Source organism: Harmonia axyridis, chromosome 5 (genome assembly GCF_914767665.1).
Source record: "Harmonia axyridis chromosome 5, icHarAxyr1.1, whole genome shotgun sequence".
Lineage (NCBI taxonomy): Eukaryota > Metazoa > Arthropoda > Insecta > Coleoptera > Coccinellidae > Harmonia > Harmonia axyridis.
In genome coordinates, this window is record NC_059505.1 from 35,181,762 (window position 1) to 35,204,301 (window position 22,540).

General features: G+C 34.1%; 2 protein-coding genes across 2 annotated transcripts in view; one reads left to right on the forward strand and one right to left on the reverse strand.

Moving 5' to 3' along the window:
* LOC123680290 (PDZ domain-containing protein GIPC3) overlaps nucleotides 1-16,273 on the reverse strand; it is a 28,239-nt gene extending 11,966 nt beyond the window's left edge. Inside the window, exons 1-2 of the mRNA XM_045618104.1 lie at nucleotides 15,766-16,273; nucleotides 264-360 (exon numbers count right to left, since the gene is read on the reverse strand). Of these exons, the coding sequence (XP_045474060.1) occupies nucleotides 264-360; nucleotides 15,766-16,008 (340 nt within the window). The 5' untranslated portion in view covers nucleotides 16,009-16,273. The remainder of the gene's footprint in view (nucleotides 1-263; nucleotides 361-15,765) is intronic.
* A 3,409-nt stretch (nucleotides 16,274-19,682) lies between these two features.
* On the forward strand, nucleotides 19,683-22,471 carry LOC123680072 (testis-specific serine/threonine-protein kinase 3-like). The gene is made up of 6 exons (XM_045617740.1): nucleotides 19,683-19,954; nucleotides 20,005-20,183; nucleotides 20,240-20,404; nucleotides 21,165-21,372; nucleotides 21,632-21,822; nucleotides 22,170-22,471. Exons 1-6 carry the CDS (start codon nucleotides 19,913-19,915, stop codon nucleotides 22,309-22,311), a joined length of 927 nt encoding a protein of 308 aa, XP_045473696.1. The 5' UTR covers nucleotides 19,683-19,912; the 3' UTR covers nucleotides 22,312-22,471.
* The last annotated feature ends 69 nt before the right edge of the window (nucleotides 22,472-22,540 follow it).

Consider the following 22,540-nt stretch of genomic DNA (forward strand, 5'->3'; position numbering starts at 1 on the left):
TTGAATGTTTGAGCTCCATTCTAAACAGAAAGAGATTTTTCACCAAATTTCATCTGATTAGTCAACTTAGTTGAATGGATACAGTACAGGGTACCACATATTTCTCTTTTCGTTATTTTGTAGCTCCTAAACCTACAATTATAAACGAAAGAAATGAAAATGTAAATCTTCATGTGTGATTTGGAGAATCAATAAAATATAAATATAAAAAAAATATTGGAATAAATTATGTATGAAACTGAAGAATATGAATTTTCTCTTACCTTTTCTATGTGCAAATATGAAATCTTCCAATCCTATTTGTCCTCCTAACAGTTTTCGCATGTCTATCTTGTGTGTGTTTAGGGTACAGAAAAGTATCTAAAAAAAAATTTTCAATTATTTCTAGATTCACTAAATATAAAAAAAATTTATATTTCATTACGATTCTCTTTATAAAATGAGATGAAAACACGATAGAGTTTGACTAGAAAAAAATATGCTTCCCAAAATAATATTCCTCACAAAAAATTAATTAGCTAACAAAAAAGTTCAAAAAACCTGCCAAAAATTCAATACCCAACTTGGCCTCTGTGGCGTTTCATGGAAGTATAAACAATAAAGTGCCATATGTTTTCTATTTTGATTCAAATGTTTTCTCTTATGAATATCATTTTGATGTAAGTAATAAACTTATTATTATTTAATAGTATTGTCAAAGAACTTTTTTGAAAGTTATTAGGTGAAACTATCACTTGAGTTTTTTTAAAATGTGTAGTACAATTTTTACAGACATTGCCAGTTGTACGTAGTAGTTGTAGAGTGTTGGTATCAGCATGATTACCTATGTAATTAATGTAATTAATTATGTAATTAATGTAATGTAAAAATAGAAAACAGAAAAAATCTAACAACACCATTAGATTCCCTATATTGGATAATGGCTACAAACCGAATGAGTTATACAGAAAAAAATAAAATCTCGATTTTAAGTTCTTTCGAGATATCTCCGGAACCATTGGAGTTGTTTTGGATCTGTTCACACGAACACATTTTTCCCTAAATAACGAAACTTTTTTTAATTCAAGCCACCCTGTACTACTAATGGTTTTCGATATCCCTGTGGTGCCCCTCTTAATAGTTCCTACCCTGTATAACCGTAAAATAATTTAGAATTATGCATGGTTATTTTTTCAAGTGGATTGAAAATATTTTGAGTTATCGAGGATTTCGAATCAACGTGGTTCGAGTTAACGAGAATCGACAGTATTTAGTTCAATATCTATCGATAGACTATGGAAGGAAGTTGGAGTTCAAAAATTTTCCCTGAACAAATCGAATTATATCTCCGATAAAATTATTCGCCATATCTCTATCTATACAGTTGTAATATTCGATAACGCTGTCCTAAAACTTGCAGCCAAGCTAGATAAATGTTAAATTATCATTGAAACCAATCCCGCCGACAACTCTCAATGTCGACAGACGAAATAGCTTCTAACGAAGTCAAACAAGCGCACTTTACAGTTGTTCATTAGTTCATAACGTTGTAATTTGAATAACAGTTGCATGTAAATGAAGAGCCCGCATAATGGAATGAATATAGCTTATAGAGCTTCCTTATTTATCTCCGAGTCAAGCTGCCTTAGCAATTCATAATGGCTGTATTAGGTTATGAAAAGATAACCTCATTTGTACTTGACAAAACTGTTTTGCCAAATAATAGAATGTTGAATTGGGTGAATAATTTAAATGATATTCTAATCAGATGGGGAATGGTGCAATAAACTTTATAAGGACATAAAACTGGTTGGAGTAGGTTCCTGCAGACGACAAAATATTGAACATACTTAATGTTACAATAAGGAGTTATTCCTCGAATTTGTTTTTTTTTGTCGATATATTAGTCTCTTATGAACAAATTTCATCTATAATATATATAGAGAAGTAATAGTTGGCATATGAAATAGAGTAAAACATTCTGAGAATTTCCAACATTTGGAGATGTACCATTTTGGATGAAGACTCATCCTGCGTTTGTTTTTTTTTGAATAATCAAAGTAATTCACTTCCTTTCAGGAACAAGCAAAATGAGATTTTCTCGACCTCTATTGCATAATTGTTAATTCTAAATTGGAATTCGATCACAAAATGTTAGCTACCAAATAAAAATAAGGATAACAAATCTAGAGATAAGGAGATAAAAGTAAATCAGACAAGGTAAAAGGTGAGAAAGAACATAGATCAGTTAAAGATATGTAAAAAATATGATAATGATAGAAAATCAAAACATTCTTCAGTCAGAGATAATTCCATTAGCGATAAAAGTAAAATAGAGAGAAGTGAAAGAAGAGATAAAGATGACAAGCGAAATGAAAAAGAATCTTCAAAGAGTGAAACGAGTATAAGTAATAAACAAAGCTCATCTTCAAGAACGAGTAACTGAAAAGACAATAGCAAAATTAAACGAAAAATACGTACAAAAAGCAAGTAGAGAGAGCGAAGGCATACAAGAATGAAGAAGATTCCCAGAGAATGACAAGTGCTGGACGCCTACACGTTACACCAAAATATATTGTTTTTTCAACACGTTCGCTCAAAAATTTATATAATTGAAATTGTTAAGGGGGAGAAAATTGTAATATGCAAGAAAGGCGGATAAAAATGTAAATAGTGCTTATGGTCCTGATACTGCAGCAGCCAATCACGCGCAATTTTGGTTTCGTCGATTCCGTTCCGGTATTTCGATGTCAATGACGTACTGGACGGCCAAATGTCGATAAGATTTTGGACATTGTTGAGACCGATCTACCACAAGACTTAACGCAAAAAACCGAATTTCCATCTTCTAATCGCTGCTGAATCGCAGCAAAATCGACCCAATTTTGAAGCGGTTGGCGACTGGTTATGAAAAGTGTCTCACTTACGACAACGTCAAGCGAAAACGGTCGTGGTCAAAACGCGGTGAGCCGGCGGAAACGGTGGCCAAGTAAGGATTGACATCCGGGAAGGTTTTGCAGCGTGTTTGATGAGATTGGCAGGGAATTATCAACTATGAGCTGCTCCCCTACGGCACAACTGTTGACTCGGAACTGAACTGTCAATAATTGGACTGTATGAAGGAAGCAATCGCTCAGAAACGGCCAGCTTTGGCCAATAGGAGAGGAATTGTGATCCATCATAATAACGTCAGGCCATCATTGATAGTTACTTGACAGAAGCTCTTGGTTGGGAGGTTCTTCTTAATCTACCTTGTAGTTCGGACCTGGCACCATCTGTTCCTATCCATGGCGTACAATTTTGCTGGTGAAAAATTCGCTTCAACAGATGCTTGTGAAAATCGATTGTCTCAATTTTGTGCCAATGGGGACGAGAGCTTCTATGAGAGAGGCATAACGATATTACCCTCCAAACTGACAACAGGTTATCGAACAAAACGGAGCATATTTGACCTAACTAGGATCATCCCAACTATGTCGATTGAAGGCTTAATTTTCATGCAAAAATAATAGCTCAATAATATCAGAAGTCTTTTATGACTTCGGTTCGTCAACAGAGAAATAGTACTTCAGCAAATCAATATTCTCCATGAAAATATGCATAGATTTATTCTTCTGATCTTTCAATGTGTGATTTTATCGAATAATATCCGCATTCGATGAGAATTACGAATTATTTCAATGGAAGAACCTTTCATTTGATATACGACTATCGAAACTTTCATCAGTGACAACAGAGAATCCAATATTTATTACGCATTTGTATTCAAATCTCTGAAGCGGTATCACGGTATCTGAATCCCGGAAGTAGAACACGGTGCTTTATCCGCTAAGGGCAAAGAAGAATTGCACAATGTCATATCAGATTACCCATTGAAATTTTTATCATTGGGGATATTAGACACATAGGTATTGAATATTCAAACTTCTAGTTCGTATAGGCAGCTTCAAAAAAGTCAGATTGGTATCTAAAGTTATGAATGCTTTATGTGATTTTTATGTAGATGATGTTTAGTAAGCATGAAAATTCTATGTTACTAACCTAAATTCAGTTTCGTTTTAAATTATCGCCATCAAATCATGTCTAAAAAAATTAACTTTCAATTTTCAGATATCTAGAAATCGTAGAGTAATGAGAAGATTACTCATCAAACAAAATTATTTTAATTGCTTCAACTCGATGCTCTCATTTTGTCACCACTCTATCTGAAAACTGAAAGTGTTTCTTGACGAATTCTTGGATAGAAAACCAAGTCTATAGGAAGTTGAATCTTAGCATCTCCAAAGACGATAAATCTAATTTCATAATCGTCGCTGCAACAACAATTCAACTATCCTAGATGTCAATCGAAAAGTGAAATTATTCTTACAGTTCTGTGTCATTGAACTATTGTGATCGAAACCAGAGAAGAAACACTTCTGTTTTGCAACAATTCAGCTTGCTGGCAATTTCATTCGATTCTCATGAAAGTTTTGTTTGCTAAGTGGAAAAAAAATGGATTCGAGTCCGTAATTCAAATTGAAGAATGTCGATATTTGAAACTAACGACCTTTAATATTATACCTACTCGGAAATTGTCGATACCATTTGAACCATCTTCTCTGACCTTTCGTGTACAGAGGTCAACGTGAGCGATACCATTTCGACATTTTAAAACCATTGTTCTGAATGATGATATTTTGATGACGAAATAAAATGATATTTCAGAACCAGTTTCATAGAAAGTATTCCTCATGCCTTATTTTTTAAGCAAAGTCAAATTGTTCACGATTTTCTGATCTTAGAAACTAAATTCAAATCACATTGGATTATAATGATCTATTATTAGATTCTATGGCCTATTTATGTTTTCTTCTATATCTTTAATTCTTATTATTCAACTATGTGCATTGCTAGAACTGCAACAATCTCCTTCGTTGAATCAATAAATACAGGATTAACAATCAATTTCCGCAAAGATATTAATTATATACAAGATAAGCTAATAATTAATGAAACAAATTCAACTAGTAAACCTTGCAGAACTTCTATCACCAAAATACCTCAACGAGAAGTGAAACTGGTAGTAGAAATATTCGAATGATAATTTAACTGCATAAATATGAAAGGTTCATTCCTGAGAAGCGAGAGTAAAAAAATTTTCGACTTTTAATGAGTAACGGAATGAAGTTATGTTGATTGAATTCTAATGCAGCACCTTCATGCATAATTCGAATATATTTGTAGGAATTTTGTGTTACTACGTAATTTTCTGGAAGTGTCATAACCTAGCAAATCATTATAAAGGAATGAAACAAAATTAATTTTAACAAACATATATTTATGGAAATTATTTTTGTTGTAAGGAACAAATAAACTAAATATTCGGTATGAACGGTTCTCCAACTAAAATTATTCAATTGAACAAAGTTATGATAGCAAAGCTATGACATTTAACCATGAAAAAATATACGCTTCAACAGTGTTTGTAAATTGTTGAATTGTTCCATCGAAATCAGTGCTAATTTGAGAATATTGTGGAAAACTTGTGAAGAATTCAGAAGGACATTCTTCAGTTAGAGTATAGGTACCAGTTCAAAGTATTAAGCCGTTTTTTCAAATTTGTCTACAATACGATGAATAATGAGTCGATTAACTAAATAATGTCGTCCATGAATTCTTCTCTTGGTACCAAGTACTGAGCTGTAGTTGTCATTTTTCAGATTAATTGATTAACGGTAATAACGGTTAATAAGATTAATGGTATTAACATTCTTCCCTGTTCTCGTCATCTTTCTGCAATGATTAAGTGAAAATTTGAAAATATTTGAAATCAATCATCAATTTCACAAAAATTTCTCTTGTACTTAACTCAGTTTAACTGCCTTTTTTAGGTTTTTTTCAACTGAAACTTATTTTAAAGGGTGTTTTTTTTTAGAGCTATAGAACTTAAAATTGCAATAAAACAACTATGGATTATTCGATTGATATGAATTTTATTTATCCGCAAGATAATCTTGTGGTATTACATTTTGAATATGATTTCTGGCATATGACCGCCACGGCTGGCTCGGATGTAGTCCAATCTGGACATCCAATTTTCAATTACTTTTTCCAACATTTGTGGCCGTATATCGGCAATAACACGGCGAATGTTGTCTTCCAAATGGTCAAGGGTTTGTGGCTTATCCGCATAGACCAATGACTTTACATAGTCATAAATCACAAGATCTTGGAGGCCAATTCACAGGTCCAAAACGTGAAATTATGCGGTCACCAAACGTGCCTTTCAATAAATCGATTGTGGCACGAGCTGTGTAACATGTTGCGCCGTCTTGTTGGAACCACAGCTCCTGGACATCATGGTTGTTCAATTCAGGAATGAAAAAGTTAGTAATCATGGCTCTATACCGATCACCATTGACTGTAACGGACCAATGATTCCACCAGCTCATAAAGCGTACCAAACAGTCAGTTTTTCTGGATGTAAAGGTGTTTCGACATACACTTGAGGATTAGCTTCACTCCAAATGCGGCAGTTTTGTTTGTTGACGTAGCCATTCAACCAGAAGTGCGCTTCATCGCTAAACAAAATTCGCTCATGAAAATCGGGAACAACGGCAATCTCATTTTGGGCCAAATTGCACTATTTGCAAGCGTTGTTCAGATGTGAGTCTATTCATGACGAATTGCCAAACCAAACTAAATCACTTGACAGCTGTTAAATCGGTCGCCATCTTGAACAGTAATGCCAACTTAAAGTTATATACTTCGAAAAAAAACACCCTATATAGATTCAAACACTTTTTGGCTTAGATAATTGCAAAGATACCTTACTCAGATGAGAGTAGTGAATTTTATTTGCTATTTTAGCATATCCATCAAAAATCAAGCTTATTCGGTAATACCCTAACGGTAAACACTCTGAAAAGAGATAGAGTATATAAGAATTAGGGTTCCAATAAGTATATCTCGTAAATTAGTGTTTACACTATTAAGTTCGTGTTCTATAAGCTTAATTTCTTATGGAAGGTCGCCTCTAGCTAAAATTCAGGTTTATACACATCTAAATGTCCTAATATAAATATTCGCACGAAATAAAAATGGTTCAGACGCTTATGAGTGAGATGGTTACAGTTACAGTCATAAAAATTACACACACATTAAAATAATATTACAGTTAACCAATAAGGAGATTTGATATTTATCAAACAGCATGGGAAGCCATAGGATAATGGACATCCCTTATTAGGAATGGCCGCTGACTAATGTTTTATGAAAGAAGAAGTTATTGAGTGGGCAAACTAGCAGAACCTTCGAAAAGTCATTATAGGTTATTATTTCTGTGCGCAAAGAGTACCAGTATAAATTGAGCAAGAGTTTTTTCACATCAGGACATAATAATAATTTAAATCTATTGTGTGAATGAATATTTCAAATAATAATGAGAAAAGCACTGACGTCAAATATGGAGATTTTGAAGGCTTGTTCAATTTCGTGTTCAATGTACCATGTCACCCGCAATAAGTTCTGGGCCTGGCGCATCATGGATGACATCGTCAGTGCCATATAACTTTTTTTATTATTAGTACCAATCTTCAAACTAGAATACATGTCAAAATTTCGGGAAAAAGAGAGAAACATGGATTGCAATAGTGAAGGTTTTGTGGCGATATATTTGTTGTTCTTGAAAAAAGGATGAAAACGATTTCTGATAGGGAAATTACTGTGCAAGCAAAGTAATTAGTATTACTCAGACTGCTACTACCTACAAGGAAGAGTTTCAGGTGAAGGAAAAAACCGAAAGAGAAACACTCTGGCGGAATCTTCTTGGTTTGGATCATTCCAAAAAGTTTCTTTGAAACTTTGACACTGCGAGATTCAAGAAGTATCTGGATCTTAGCAAAAATATACTACACCTCCTCACTGGATTCCTCACAGGGCATTGCCGCCTTAGGAAACACCTCATGAGAATGGGTCTAGCAGAAAATGAGGAGAAGGAAGAAACTCTGGATCACCTGGTAATGGAATGCCTCACGCAAAATCTGCTTTGGACAAGAAACTTGTAAAGGGTGTTTTTTAAGAGCTATAGAACTTTAAATTGCAATAAAACAACGATGGATTATCCGATTGACATGAATTTTATTTATCCGCAAGATAATCTTGTGGCATTACATTTTAAATATGATTTCTGGCATATGACCGCCACGGCTGGCTCGGATATAGTCCAATCTGGACGTCCAATTTTCGATGACTTTTTCCAACATTTGTGGCCGTAACACGGCGAATGTTGTCTTCCAAATGGTCAAGGGTTTGTGGCTTATCCGCATAGACCAATGACTTTACATAGCCCCACAGAAAGTAGTCTAGCGGTGTTAAATCACAAGATCTTGGAGGCCAATTCACAGGTCCAAAACGTCAAATTATGCGGTCACCAGACGTGTCTTTCAATAAATCGATTGTGGCACGAGCTTTTTCTGGATGTAACGGTGTTTCGACATACACTTGAGGATTAGCTTCACTCCAAATGCGGCAGTTTTGTTTGTTGACGTAGCCATTCAACCAGAAGTGCGCTTCATCGCTAAACAAAATAAAATGGACGTAGTGCGCGATACGTATTTCGCACAGAACCATTATTTTCGAAATAAAATTGCACTATTTGCAAGCGTTGTTCAAGCGTGAGTCTGTTCATGATGAATTGCCAAACGAAACTGAGAATAAATCATTTGACAGCTGTTAAATCGGTCGCCATCTTGAACAGTTATGCCAACTTAAAGTTATATACCTCAACAAAAAACACCCTATAGAAGTGAAGAAGTAGCCTCTTTGAGGCCATCCCAGATACTGGAGTTCATTAGAACTCTAGAACTGAAAGGCGAGCTGTAGATCACGTTATAGCAAGAATACATCTGATAGTTGGAGAAGCATTGAAGTACATAGATCATCCTTGATGGAGACTATATTCTTGAATAAAATCGATTTTTTTGAGAACAACTTTTTATTTACTTGTTCGACTGATTGAGTGTAGTGTTAAAGTTGGTGGAATTGAGGTGCCATAACGGACATCATCTACCAAATAATCATATTGAAGAGATTATTCCTTCTAGGTGTGATACCTCTAATGCCACTGAATATAACAATCCAACGTAAAACACACTAACTTTATTGTCAGCTTGAAGTACGTATGTTGCTAGTAATAGAGTATTTTCATTGAACAAAAATATCGAATAAATAAATATAAATGATTTCCTACTTTAACGATCTATTAGATATTTATTGTATATTGTGAATAACAATAGAAAATGGGAAGCGTATATAAAGATGGCTTAGAGTACCTACTCTGAGTAAATGCTGACATAATTTCGTGAAGAATACTGAATATTTTTGAAATTTGTAATTGTTTTTCCGATATTTGAAGTTATATATAATTACATATTTACAACGTTCTAGGAAAATAAAATGGTTAGGTTCATACAAAATTAAATTAATTATAGAAGTCTAGGAGAATATTTATTCCACGAAGTTACTTATGCCAACATTATTCACTTCAACAACACGTATTAAATAAACTTGTTGCACAACCAAATATCTTAATTTCAATAACAAATTTGAAGATCACATCCGAAAAAAAGTTGCGGAACTGTTAAAAATTCTCCCGAGAAAAAAGAAGGTCTGATCCAAAAGATAACATCCGTTATGATGATTACAATGAACAACAAAGCAATTAAACTTAACCTAATAATGAAATGTAGGTGAGGTAATGACTATGTATGTTTTCTTTCCTGATTACAACATGACGACAAATAAAACTATAATTAAACTTGTGCGGCAATGAAAACGGTCAAATTTAATAAAATACCTATCAAAAAACAGTAATGAAACGATAAATGAAGGTCGCGTGGTAAATGTGTGGGATATGAATTAAACAAAATTGGGAAAAGGTTTGTGTTAGGAATTCCAGAAGACTTCAAATGAGATAAGAGAGCGATATAATTATGTGAGAAATTCCCTGATAAACGATGACATAATTTAGTCTTTTCATAAGAATAATCGAGCAGAAGTGCAATTTAGAATCGTCAATTATAATATCAAATGTATGTGCATGTCTGAAAGGAATTTTGCAATACATAATTTTAGCCCAGTTTGCGTGATTTGCAATTCTACACGCCGAAGGTCTTTGCCATAGTTTTGATCATTTTGAAAGAGTTTAATGACCTCGAAAAGTTTAAATTAATTTTTTTCAATAGCGTGATACAGAATAATATGTGGTACACTTTCAATTTATTTATATCATGATCTGATTCAGGTATACAGTGATTCATTTTGAATTAGGTTACTACCTTTAACCCGCAGCTACGCACACAATACTCGTGAATATCAAATTAAAAATATGCACTGTGTCCGTAAAGTATGGACAAATTCATTTTCAGCTATTTTTAATAAATAATCCTGAAACACGTCGATTTTTATTTCAATTTACCGTATTTTAAAATGATAATCTATTATACCGGGTGAATTACTTTCGAGTAATGATGTCACCGTCATTTTTTTTAAATGGAACACCCCATTTTGTCTCAATTGTCCGATTACTCTAGCTGAGTTGATTCCAAAATGTATCACATGTTGATTCCAATTGGTACAGGGTGGACAAAAGTACAATAGTTTTGTGTGTGCTTATAAAGAAACATTCTTCATCAGTTAAATTAACAAATTTATCAAAAATACTTATTGTCTAGCGGCAATTGGTTTGAATGTAACACCCTGTAGTTTGTTACATTTTTAGATTAATGTTACGCGTTACTTTATGAGCACACACAAAACTATTGTATTTTTGTCCACCATGTACCAATTGGAATGAACATGAGATACATTTTTGGAATCAACTCAGCTAGAGTAATCGGAATATTGAGACAAAATGGGAGTGTTCCATTTAAAAAAAATGACGGTGTTGTCATTACTCGAAAGTAATTCACCCTGTATATTAGATTTTTATTTTAAAATACGGTAAATTAAAATAAAAAATCGACGTGTTTCAGGATTATTTCTTAGAATGGTCTGTTTAGCTAAAAATGAATATTTTACGGACACAGTGTATATTGCTACAATCATATAGAATTCAGCCCAAATTCCTTGACTAATTAGTTTTGCAGTTATGAATTTTTTACTTGTTTATTCGTATTTCGAACAAATAACTCCAAAACATGATATTTTCATCTTTTATGCTAATCGACATATTTTGTGATGAAGAACGAAAAAATTCATAATAATATAATGAAATTTCCATTTTTTTCACTAGATCTCAAGCAATTCATTTTTCAAACTTTGATTAATGAACAAACGAACACTTATAAATTTAGAATATCTCCTAAAACTATTCAAGAATTTTTTTAATTTGGATTTAACCAAAACTTGTTTGGCACAACTGCTTTCGTTCAGTTCATAAATTTATATCTTGCTTAATGTCTTCGACATATTGAAAAACGTGAGTTTGTTACAATGTTTGACGTCTTAAGACTAGGAGGAATTCCAATAAAAGAGATCGTACCAAGGTTGCTAACTGTTTCTTAGAAGAGGAGAGTATATGGAAATATTTAAAAGAGAACATTCTAATATTGATTTAGGTCTTTCCAATAGGAATGATAGAATTAAGAATTTAAAATAGTTATAATGGCAGCACTGTGTATTATTTTCTGACATTCCTTATGTAATTTATGTGCAGGAGGTCATATCATGGAAATATACTAGCTTCAAGAACGTTTCAGAATTTGTTGAATCACTTTATCAAATTCAATGCCCATTTGCGAATACTGAGAGAAATTTAAGAAGAATTTATGGATGACAGATGACATTCAGTTAATTGAATCCCCATACGCAGAATTGTAGACAAATTTGAAAGTGAATTTGGTTTACACATTACAAGAGTGTAGTACCAAATATCAACTCGGCTTCAACTCGTACGGCACTCAATTTCCTTTATTCTGAATCATTCCCATGACTTTCAGGCATTTTGAAATGCCTTGTTGCTTTACTTCCAATGATCCTGCCAATTCTTGTTGCGTTTGACACGAGTCTCGATCAAGTGATGCCTCCAATTCTGCATCTTCAAAAACATTCTCTCTTCCACCGACATGCTGGTCTTCGACGTCAAAATCACCGTTCTTGAAGCGTTGAAACCTCTCCCGGCACATTTTTTTATTAATAGTGGCCTCACCATAGGTATTTGGGAGCATTCGATGAGCCTCAGTCGCAAATTTCTTCATATTAAAGCATAACATTAGAACTCCCCGCGAATTTGGATCGTGAGCTGACATGTCGAATCGAGAATAACTTCATGATGTGGATACACATCGACCAATATTCCGATGGCGTTAAATTTACAAATACCTAAGCTTATTTATTTCTACTACCACTTACCGCTACAGCCATTTATTGCAAAACGTACACCTAATAGTTACAAATTCATAACAATTAACAGCAAAACTAATTAGTCAAGGAATTTGAGGAGAAAAAATTTCGCATTCCATATTATGATTGTTGCAATATATATATTTCAAATTCAATATTTATGTAATATCAACAAGAAAATTATTTATTCCTTGATCTTCGGTTAGTTATGATCACAAACAAACTAATAACACGAAATCGTGGAAGTTATTTTAAGTAGTTACATAATTATATTTGCAATTCAATGAAATCTTCTCAATTGAAGACTCGATTGAAGATAACTTAATTGGTGTAATGAAGATGCTCGAGATTCATTGACTTGAAAGCATATTCCTCTTCATAATAATTGGTCATGCTAGTTAATGAAGTCTAATAATAGTATTGATTTCGTATGAAGCCTATACAATACCTGCTTATATGCAGAAGGATTTAAAATATCCTTTTTCATCCACTCCCAGCATTAAAAAGTCAAACTTGCCTAATTCTGTTTTAGTACCAAATTTAACATATCGCCACTTTTTTCAGAACATTTGTTGACATATGATAAAATTATGAATTAATCTGATAAACACTTCAAGCATTGAAGGAATTTATAGATAGAAATGGTATAAATATACCTATAGAAATATTACCGAGTTGGTGTGAAAATAAGATAACGGAACTAACTGAATTCCTTTGATGATTGCAATCATTACTTGTACCTGTATCGATAATTGGAATAATATACAATGTAGTGACGTAATCCATTGTTTTCCCGTCATTCTGAACTGGTAATAAGATTGATATTTCATTTCAAGAATGAAAGAAATAAATATTTCTTCTGTTTTGTTCGTATATTTTTCTTTATGCTGGAATTTAATATTTCGTATTTTCTACTACAGTTTCACACTTTTTGAAAGTAATTTCTATATGATCGAAGTGATTGCTTGAATTAAAATAGATTTATTGTTTTACTCTCGATTATTACTATACTACCTATATATACTAACACTATGAAGTTTTTGAAGCAGAAGAAGTTGCATTTCCAATTCTTCTAATCTGATATTATGATCATGATTATTTAAATTTAAAATCTCTAGAACTGAAAATCAATCTCATATACAGGGTGTTAGTGAAAAAAATGGCAATTTGCTATATAATTCTTGTTGGCAAATGATTAGTATCGCTATTAGAGGTTTCAAAGATTTCCTTTGCAACTGATTATTAATTTATTGCTGTGAAACTGACTGAGATTGAATAGTCTTTAAATTGTTTAATTTGTGACAAAAATCTTTCATGCCGTTTTCTCGTTCGGGGCTCCGTTTTTATGCAAAAAAAAAAACATTTTAACGAGTAATTTTCATTTCTTCATTAAATTACCTATTTTTATATTCTTGATAATGTATTGAAGTTAAGATGTCTTATTTTCTGCATAATAGCGGCGCCTCATAGAAATTAAAGGCACGAGAGTTTTTTGTCACAAATTATTAAACGAACAACATTCAGAAATGATTTCTAATTTGAAATATCTCAGTAGCATACAATTTTTTCCTTTCAAAAAAATTGAGAGCAATAAATAAATACACAGTTCATAAATCAGCATCTCGTATCTCAGTTTACAAAGCGTTTGCGAACAAAATTTATACAAAACTGTCCTCATTTTTTGCAGAATCACCTTCTGAAGTTTATATAATTTATTCATTGAGATTCTGTGTAATAATACGTCGGAATTGTTGAATTATGGAAGGGAATTGACGTTATACAAAATAATTCTTCAGGAATTCATATATTTCAAGAAATATGTTTGGTGAAAAAAGGATAAATCTACAAATGTAGGTACCCCTTACTTTGCAAACTAAATGCTTCCTTATTGTATCGAATTTACTGGTTGAGTTACTGCCAAAAACGGTTGTCAATTGTCTATTAGATTCGATACCGTGAGACTTATTTTTTTGGGGTCAAGACGTCAAGATGAAGATCCAGTCTATGGGACAAGTCACAATAGATTCGTGAAATGTAGAACGCAATAATTCATTTTATTGGAGAGATGGAATCAAAATTATTATGACGTATCAATGTTTGATCGCGAAGTTAACATTCATAGATCAAGAAGATTATGATCATGATTTATTTAAATGATTAGATCATCGTGGATATTCATTTCTATTTTGATTTAAAAAAGAATCAATTGCTTCGCCAGACTGTAGCTTTAACGAGATCTTCAATATACAGAGTGTTACATGGTAAGTGCGATAAACTTCAAGGGTGATTCGGCAAAAGTAATGAAGTAAAATAATAAAGTGTTAAAGTTTATTTATTGCTCGCAAGTTTTTTTTTCAATAGAAAATAGTTCACCACTGAAATATTCCGACGTGAACATCATTTTTAAATTCATAGTTCAATTTGTGACAAAAAAATCTCTCATCCTTTTTTTCCTATCAGGGCAAAAAAAAATATAATTTTTAATGCGCATTTTTCCGTTCATAAATAAATTATCTTAATCTTGAAGCCAAGCATCGTTGGGCAGGAACAATGTTTGGATAGGTAATCCTTAATCATTATTGAGAGTAACTAACTTGGCAATATTGGGCAAAAGTCTTACGCAACATCGCCTCGGTAATATGGATAATTTCAAAAATGACCTGTGGAAGGGTTTGTTGAAAATGTTTAAGTCACTATAAGTTGACACAACTTTTATACTCACGCGGTGTTTGAAGGTCATTGGTCTTTCAGTCATTGAAATAGATAACAATATTGAATAAATAATATTGCATTGCAAATTTCTTTAGATAGCACAAAAATTAACATTTCGAGGCAATGACTTACAATCGATAAAATACATAAAATAAAATACGAGGCAAATACTGCTTTAAAAAAATGATAAACCCTGAAGAGAATATAATAAATTCAGATGAATAATACATATTATTTCCTATTTCCATTTAATATTCTGATGAACCATAAACACATTCTGGCAATATTACTTTTTTACCTCAAACGAATCTTGAACCTATTGTTATGTTTTCGTTCATATTGTCATTTGTTTTCCAAATCTTTCGTATAACCTATCTACGACTATCATAGATCGATAACATCGCTTTATCAACAAATCTTCAAGCTTATCTAAGCCTTAAAGTTCCAAAGTGACAAGGTGAAATCAAATCATCTTTGAACTGATCGGATGAAATTCGAAAGATTTTGCATTACAAAAGATATTTGGGGTTGAGAAGCTGTATGATGTTTCGCGTCACGGCTCTGGTCAAGAACTAAACAAATCTCAACGCACAACCACCGTTATCCCCTGATACGACTCCTATTGACAGGAATAACAATTTGGGTAAACTTGTATCAAACAATCCACTTGTTACTCCTAAAACTACTCACATCACTTGGTGGAAACTCGAAACATTCCGCAATCTTCTGATACAGCTCCCTCACATTGGAAAAACCAGAAACAAAAGCTGTAGGGCTACCATGGGCTAGCTGACAGTGGAACTGCAGCAAGGACTTGGTAACTGGCGTAGGGGGACTAACAGGATTCTGATAATTGGCAGCATTGACATGATTGTGGTCGTTGTTGTTGTTGAAAGGCTCCAGGGTGGGCTTGTTCTTGTACTTCTTGAACATCTCGACGATTTGAGAACCGAACCTCGCGACACACGTCTATCTAGAACTGGTGAAAAGTGTCGGTTACCGATACCATGATCCGACGATCTCTTATCAACTGATACGCGTTGTCGCGATTGCATTCATGCCGATGAGAGATGTGGTGAACGCAGCCGATGTGAAACACAGAGTCGCGCTACGAACACTGAAACAGGTGGGTACCTATGTCGTGAAACGAGTTTTATATTGAGATTATCCAACGTTACGTTGCTGCGGCTCGGTGTTCACTGTCCTTTTCTATGGGTTTGCGTGCAGTTGGTTTTGGCGGAAGTGGGGCACTGGTTTTTCAACAGTTCGGCGGTTGGGTATATACAGGGCGATGCGGGTTTGGTGGCGGAGATGTGGCGGAGTTTTCAGAAAAATAATAATTTTAATATAATAATAAATAATAATAATAATAATAACAGTAGGAAAGATACTACACCAAGAAATGGCAACTAAATTAACACTAATTAATTCTGAAAAAGTGCCATACTACAAGTACCGACCGGAAACCATCCTGGAAAACGAACGCTATAAACTGTACTGGGATCGTACAGTTTTGACTGATAAAACAGTCCCTCACAACAGGCCAGATATATTGCAAGTTGATAAACAACAAAAGGCAGCAATACTCATCGACGTAGCAATACCTAATAACAACAACATGCGTCAAAAAGAGGTCGAAAAAATTTCAAAATATAGGGACCTCGAATTTCAGATAAAGCGCCAGTGGGGAATGATATCAACGAGAACTATTCCAATTATCATCTCAACAACAGGAATAGTACCCAAAAATCTCAAGAGAAATATCAAGCAACTAGGACTTAGTGAGTATATATGTAATATAATGCAAAAAGCTGTTCTTTTAGGTACTGCAAGGACGGTGAGAAAATTCCTAGGAAGCGAAGGACAGGTCCAAGGATCGCGTGTAGGAGGACCAGAAGTTCGACGAGAACCAGGGGGACCACAAGGACCGGACACGACCGAGCTCTGCCCTTCTGATATTTTAAATATCTGGGATTGAGTGAATGTTCCTCTTAGCGAGGAGTGAGAAGCCGACGGCGAGGAAAAATCCTACGCGTATAGGCAAAAGTCGGATAATAATAAAAAAAAAAAGGGGGAAGGATCGACGCGAAGTCTTGAGCTGTTGAGCGCTCGTTTGTCCATGCGCCGATAGAGACCTTTTAACTAATGCATGTCTTTTTCAAGTGCTTGAGAATTGAAAATACAAGGAATATTGTTGGAATGATTTCTTCATTATTAGATGATTAGATGGTAGATAATTTCATGGCATTTATTTTTTAAATATAACTTCCGGCTTATGCAGGGACGGCGTTAGGGTTGAAAAAGTGCAGATACCGTTTCAAGCGCCTCTACTTGAGGGGGCGGTAATTCGGCCCAGTTTGCTAGCCGCCTTTCAATATTTCAACCCTGATTCTTCGAAACAGCATAAGGTTGTTCCACTCCGCAGCGTTTTTCACATTCTCTGCAATAATATCTCCAAACCGCCTCCACTTAGCCACCGGTATTTACAAACATGTCAGCTTAACTAATATAAACAGAATTCCCTATTACCCTCATTGAAAGATGAATAAAATAATTATGTATTAGGTGTACAAGAAATCTGCGACTGATGAGGCGCATCGAATCCTCTCGAATAGAGGCCGCTATTAAAGAAAGATTAAGTGGTTTCAACGCTTCAAGAACGGTGATTTTGACAATCAGCATCGCGGTAGAAAAGATAGGGTTTTCGAAGATGTAGAATTGGAGGCATCACTTGATCAAGACGCTAACAAGAATAAGCAGAATCATTGGGAGTGATGTAACAAGCCATTTCAAAACGCCTGAAAGTCATGGGAATGATTCAGAAACAAGCGTACTGTACGAGTTGAAGCCGAGAGATGTTTGTTTGCTTGTGTACAGCTGATTGCAAGGAAAAAACGGAAGGGATTTCTGCATCGCATTGTGACTGGTGACGAAAAATGGATTCATTACTATAATCCCAAGGGCAGAAAATCATGAGGATATCCCGGCCATGCTTCCACGTCGACGGTCAAATCGAATATTCACGGTTCCAAGGTCATGCTCAGTATTTGGTGAGACCAGCTCGGCATAGTATATTATGAGTTGTTAAAATCAACTGAAACAATCACAGGCGATCATGATCCGACCATTGAAAGTAAAACGGCCGCAATACAACGAGAGATATGATAAAGTGATTCACAGCATGACATTGCTCGACCCCATGTTGCAAAAGTGGTCAAAACATACTTGGAAAATTTGAAATGGGAAGACCTACCCCACCCGCCGTATTCACCAGACGTTGCTCCCTCGGACCATCACTTGTTTCGATCAATTACACATGGCCTGTCTAACCAACACTTCCGGATTTATGAAGAAGAAAAAATTGGATCGATTAGTGGATCGCTTCAAAAGATGACCAGTTTTTTCAACGCGGGATTCGTACGCTGTCCGAAAGATGAGAGAAAGTAGTGGCTAGTGATGGACAACACTTTGAATCATAAATATATAACCAGTTTTTGACAATAAAGCCTCGAATTTCGGAAAAAAACGGCGGAAGTCAAGTTATACGCCTATGTATTCCACAAAAATCAAAAGAAACACTTCCTTTGCATCTTCAAGGTTTTGAATCAATTGTGGAGCAGTGACATAGATCTTATCTTTCACGAGGTCCCAAAGAAAAAAGTCTAAAGGTATTAAATCACAAGATATCGGTGAGCGACGCACACTGTTTCGATTCTCCACATCACTAACTTGTCTCAACAGCTCAAATTTTTCAAGCGAAACATAGAAAAAAAATACAATATTTCCGTAAAAATGAGTAAAATGACCAATCGGATGTTCATGCGAAATAATTTCAAAACTTTCGGGGCTAGGCTTAACAGTAAAAATAGGGTATTAAGTATTTATCATCATAGCAAAACACTCCTGTGTTTTCGTGATTTTTGGTAGTGAATTTTCGAAAATACAATGATTTTTCCAAAACTTTTTTCCTTGATTTTGCGCCTTCAAAACTTATGGATTTTATTCTCGAGCTGGTAAGATCAATGCGGTATAGCAATGATTTTCGTACCAAATTTCATTCAAATAGCTTTTACAGTTTCTGTAAAAGCTTTATACGCCAGACGAAATTCTTTCATTCTTTTTTTGGAAATGTGAAAATTTTAGGGGGAACAACATTTTTTTAAACTCAATCGATTGCAGAGGTCTATTATTGGAAATAATAAACCAAAAGGATCAACCAATACTCGCATCAAATAGGTGCTAATGAATAATTTGTAACATTCGATGCCTCTAATACCTGGTGCATAGAATTTTCACTCCTTTCTTGGTTAGAAAGTGAAAATCTCGAATAGTTTTTGTGTTTTGAGACAATCCCCTAAACATTTCGAATTCATTGTTGAAGTATAAAATATAGACAAAATTTCCCAAATATCAAGGTAGGGTACAAAGAGAGAAAAACATGGTTTCCTATGTCCAACATACTGGGAACAATTTGGTGCGAAATTTAAAATCATGAGCTGGTAAGCATACTGTATCTTTCACTAACAAATTGAAACATGTGTACCTTTCAGTTGACATAAATAAACATGACACTGTTGTAAATTCACGATCGATTAAAATCAAATGAATACCTTATCGATATTAATTAACACATTGCCATGGAAACAGCAGAAAGTTAAAAATCTGACAGAACAGGGGTGGTTAATTTTTGAGTAATAATTTTGACAATAAAAAGTCACTCAAATGTTAGATAAAGATCTATTAAGTGTCCAGATTGAATAAATTTCGGTTGAAACAGTTAAGAGTGAGATTGAATACTGAGTGTACTCCTTTTAAGTGAGAAAGAACAACTGTCGAAATGGCAGCGATGAAATTTAGAACAGGGCTTTGTTCAGCAGAGGTGACATGAAAAAAAAATATTTTTTCTATTACTGGTTGTTGTGTTTGCAGAAATCTTCCCAGAAATATTTGAAGACGATTGGATTTACGATAGGGAAAACTATAGGTAAAGGGACTTACAGTAAAGTTTGCATCGCAACCAACGAAAATCAAAAACTGGCCTGTAAAATAATAAATAGGAAGAAAGCTGGACAAGATTTTATCGAGAAATTTTTACCGAGAGAACTAAAGTATTTCTCCTACGACGTATGAGCGCTGTCAAAAATTACACTCTATTTTTTTTCAGGATATTAAGCAGTATCAAGCACCCTCATATTGTTACAATTTACCATATTCTAGATATAAATAATATTGTTCATATTTTCATGGATTTTTGTAAGAATGGTGATTTGCTGGAGTATATTAAAAATTATGGTCCTCTGACTGAAACTCGTGCTAAGATGTATTTTAGGTAATTATACCATATTGAACAGCTGATTGAGGTAGTTACAAATTCGTTGGTGAAAGATCATCTTCTTAAAAATCTTGAATGGCAATTGAGGAGATTGTCACAAAAGCTTTTAAAGATTTTGCAATTTTATTTATGAATACACTAAAAAAGATTCTGTTTTGTAAAAAAATCGTTGGAAGTGATACATTTATGATGAGTTTCATAAAACTCTTAACATGGTGATTTGCTCGATCAAATCTTTTCTGTACTCAATTTCAGTTAATTTTTGACACTTACATAGATTTCAAACTACAATCAACATTCAATATGCTTACCGTTGATTTTTAAATCAAGTAAAGGAATACGACAGTGTTAGGTTTATTATGAAAAAGATTTCTTGCAGGTGCTTAGTTGTACCTAATGTTGTAGTAATTTTTGATACTTTGATTATAACTTTGTGCTAGAAAATGTTGAAATTTGAAAATATTTAATTACTACCTAGAAGCAAATGATAAACAATTTCGGCATCCCAATATTTAGGATTCTTTCATAAGCTCAATCAATATCAGTCTTCAGAGTTTTTACCCATCAATTCAAACGGTTTTTCAACACTGAAACCAACGCCAAATAGAAATTTTTTAATATTTGATAGAATTGCCTTCAAAATTCTGTGGAGCTTGATCTCTTTTCCGAAAAAGCCATATTAGACTAGACCGTTTTATGTGGACCACCCTGTATACATCAATTTCATCCACCAATAATTATCCTTCTCTATCTACAGGCAGATAACGTCAGCAGTAGAATACCTACATAAGCATAATTTAGCGCACAGAGATTTGAAATGCGAGAATATCCTACTCACGTCTGCCAACAAAATAAAACTAGCGGATTTTGGATTCGCGAGGTTCACAGTGAATGAAAAGAAGGAACCAGTGATGTCCGAGACTTTTTGCGGATCTGCAGCATACGCAGCCCCAGAAATTTTACAGGTCAGATTCTTTTTCAGAGATAAGGTTGATTTGAAATAGATAAGTATCTATGTGTATTTTGCTCGAATCTTTTCTTCTTTGGAAATTGATTTCGTTCACCTTTTTTCCTTTCAAGTAATTCCATAAAGTTTCATTCATAATTGAAGTTCACCAGTTCATCTGAGAACTTGAAGATACGTCATCGATGACGTCATGCAGTCGCTAACATAAATATATTTATAGGATATATTAGATCGTTATTGAATATCGGATCTTTCAGGGAATCGAATACGATCCGAAAAAAATCGACATATGGGCCCTTGGTTGTATCCTGTACATTATGATAACAGCATCGATGCCTTTCGACGATTCTAATATCAAGAAAATGGTCAAGGACCAACAGAATCGAATCGTTAATACTTTCATGAAGTTCAATTGGAAAACTTCTCACTCGTTGAAGGAGATGATGGGGTAAGATATGATTGTGTCTTAGCTTTTTTCTTCCATTTTATTCAGAAAAACATGGTATGAAGTGTGCGCCATGGCTAGCTCCATATTTCAAAAAGCCATGCTGGAAGAAGGGGATCGTAGTCCTAAATGTGTTAGTTTGGTCTCGTTAGATAGTGTAGTTTTTTTTTTACATTTCCCATTAAGTAGTAGTCAGAGGACCAGCATAGTTCTTTCGTGCAACATTTCATTGAAAAGCGTCTGTAACGCTAGAATCCCAACACTTCAAGTTTTGGAGCTAGCCGAGGCTATTTTCACCCAATCGTTTTGAAAAATATCGACTCACTTGTTTTTGAATGACCTATTTCAAGGAACATCCTAGAACCCGAGGTGTCAGAGAGGGCCGATATCGAAGATATCAGGTATTCAGCCTGGCTACTGAAAGAGAGTATCCCAGGAGAGAAAGAGTCTACAAAACAGAAATCTTTGTCAATGCTACAAGTAATGATGTAATATTGATAGCTCCGTATTTGTTTTCGGATCAACATAATACAATTTTTCAATTATAGTCGTTTTGTTCATATTTTGTTGTGATGAAATTCAAACAGAGCCTAATTCCGGTTATATGATTATAACTTCCTTTGATGAATAAACAGAATGGGCGTCTTTTCCATTGTGTGTTTCTTTTTGTATCAATACTTGTGACTGTTATCTGTAGGAATTAATAAACCAAGAATACTTG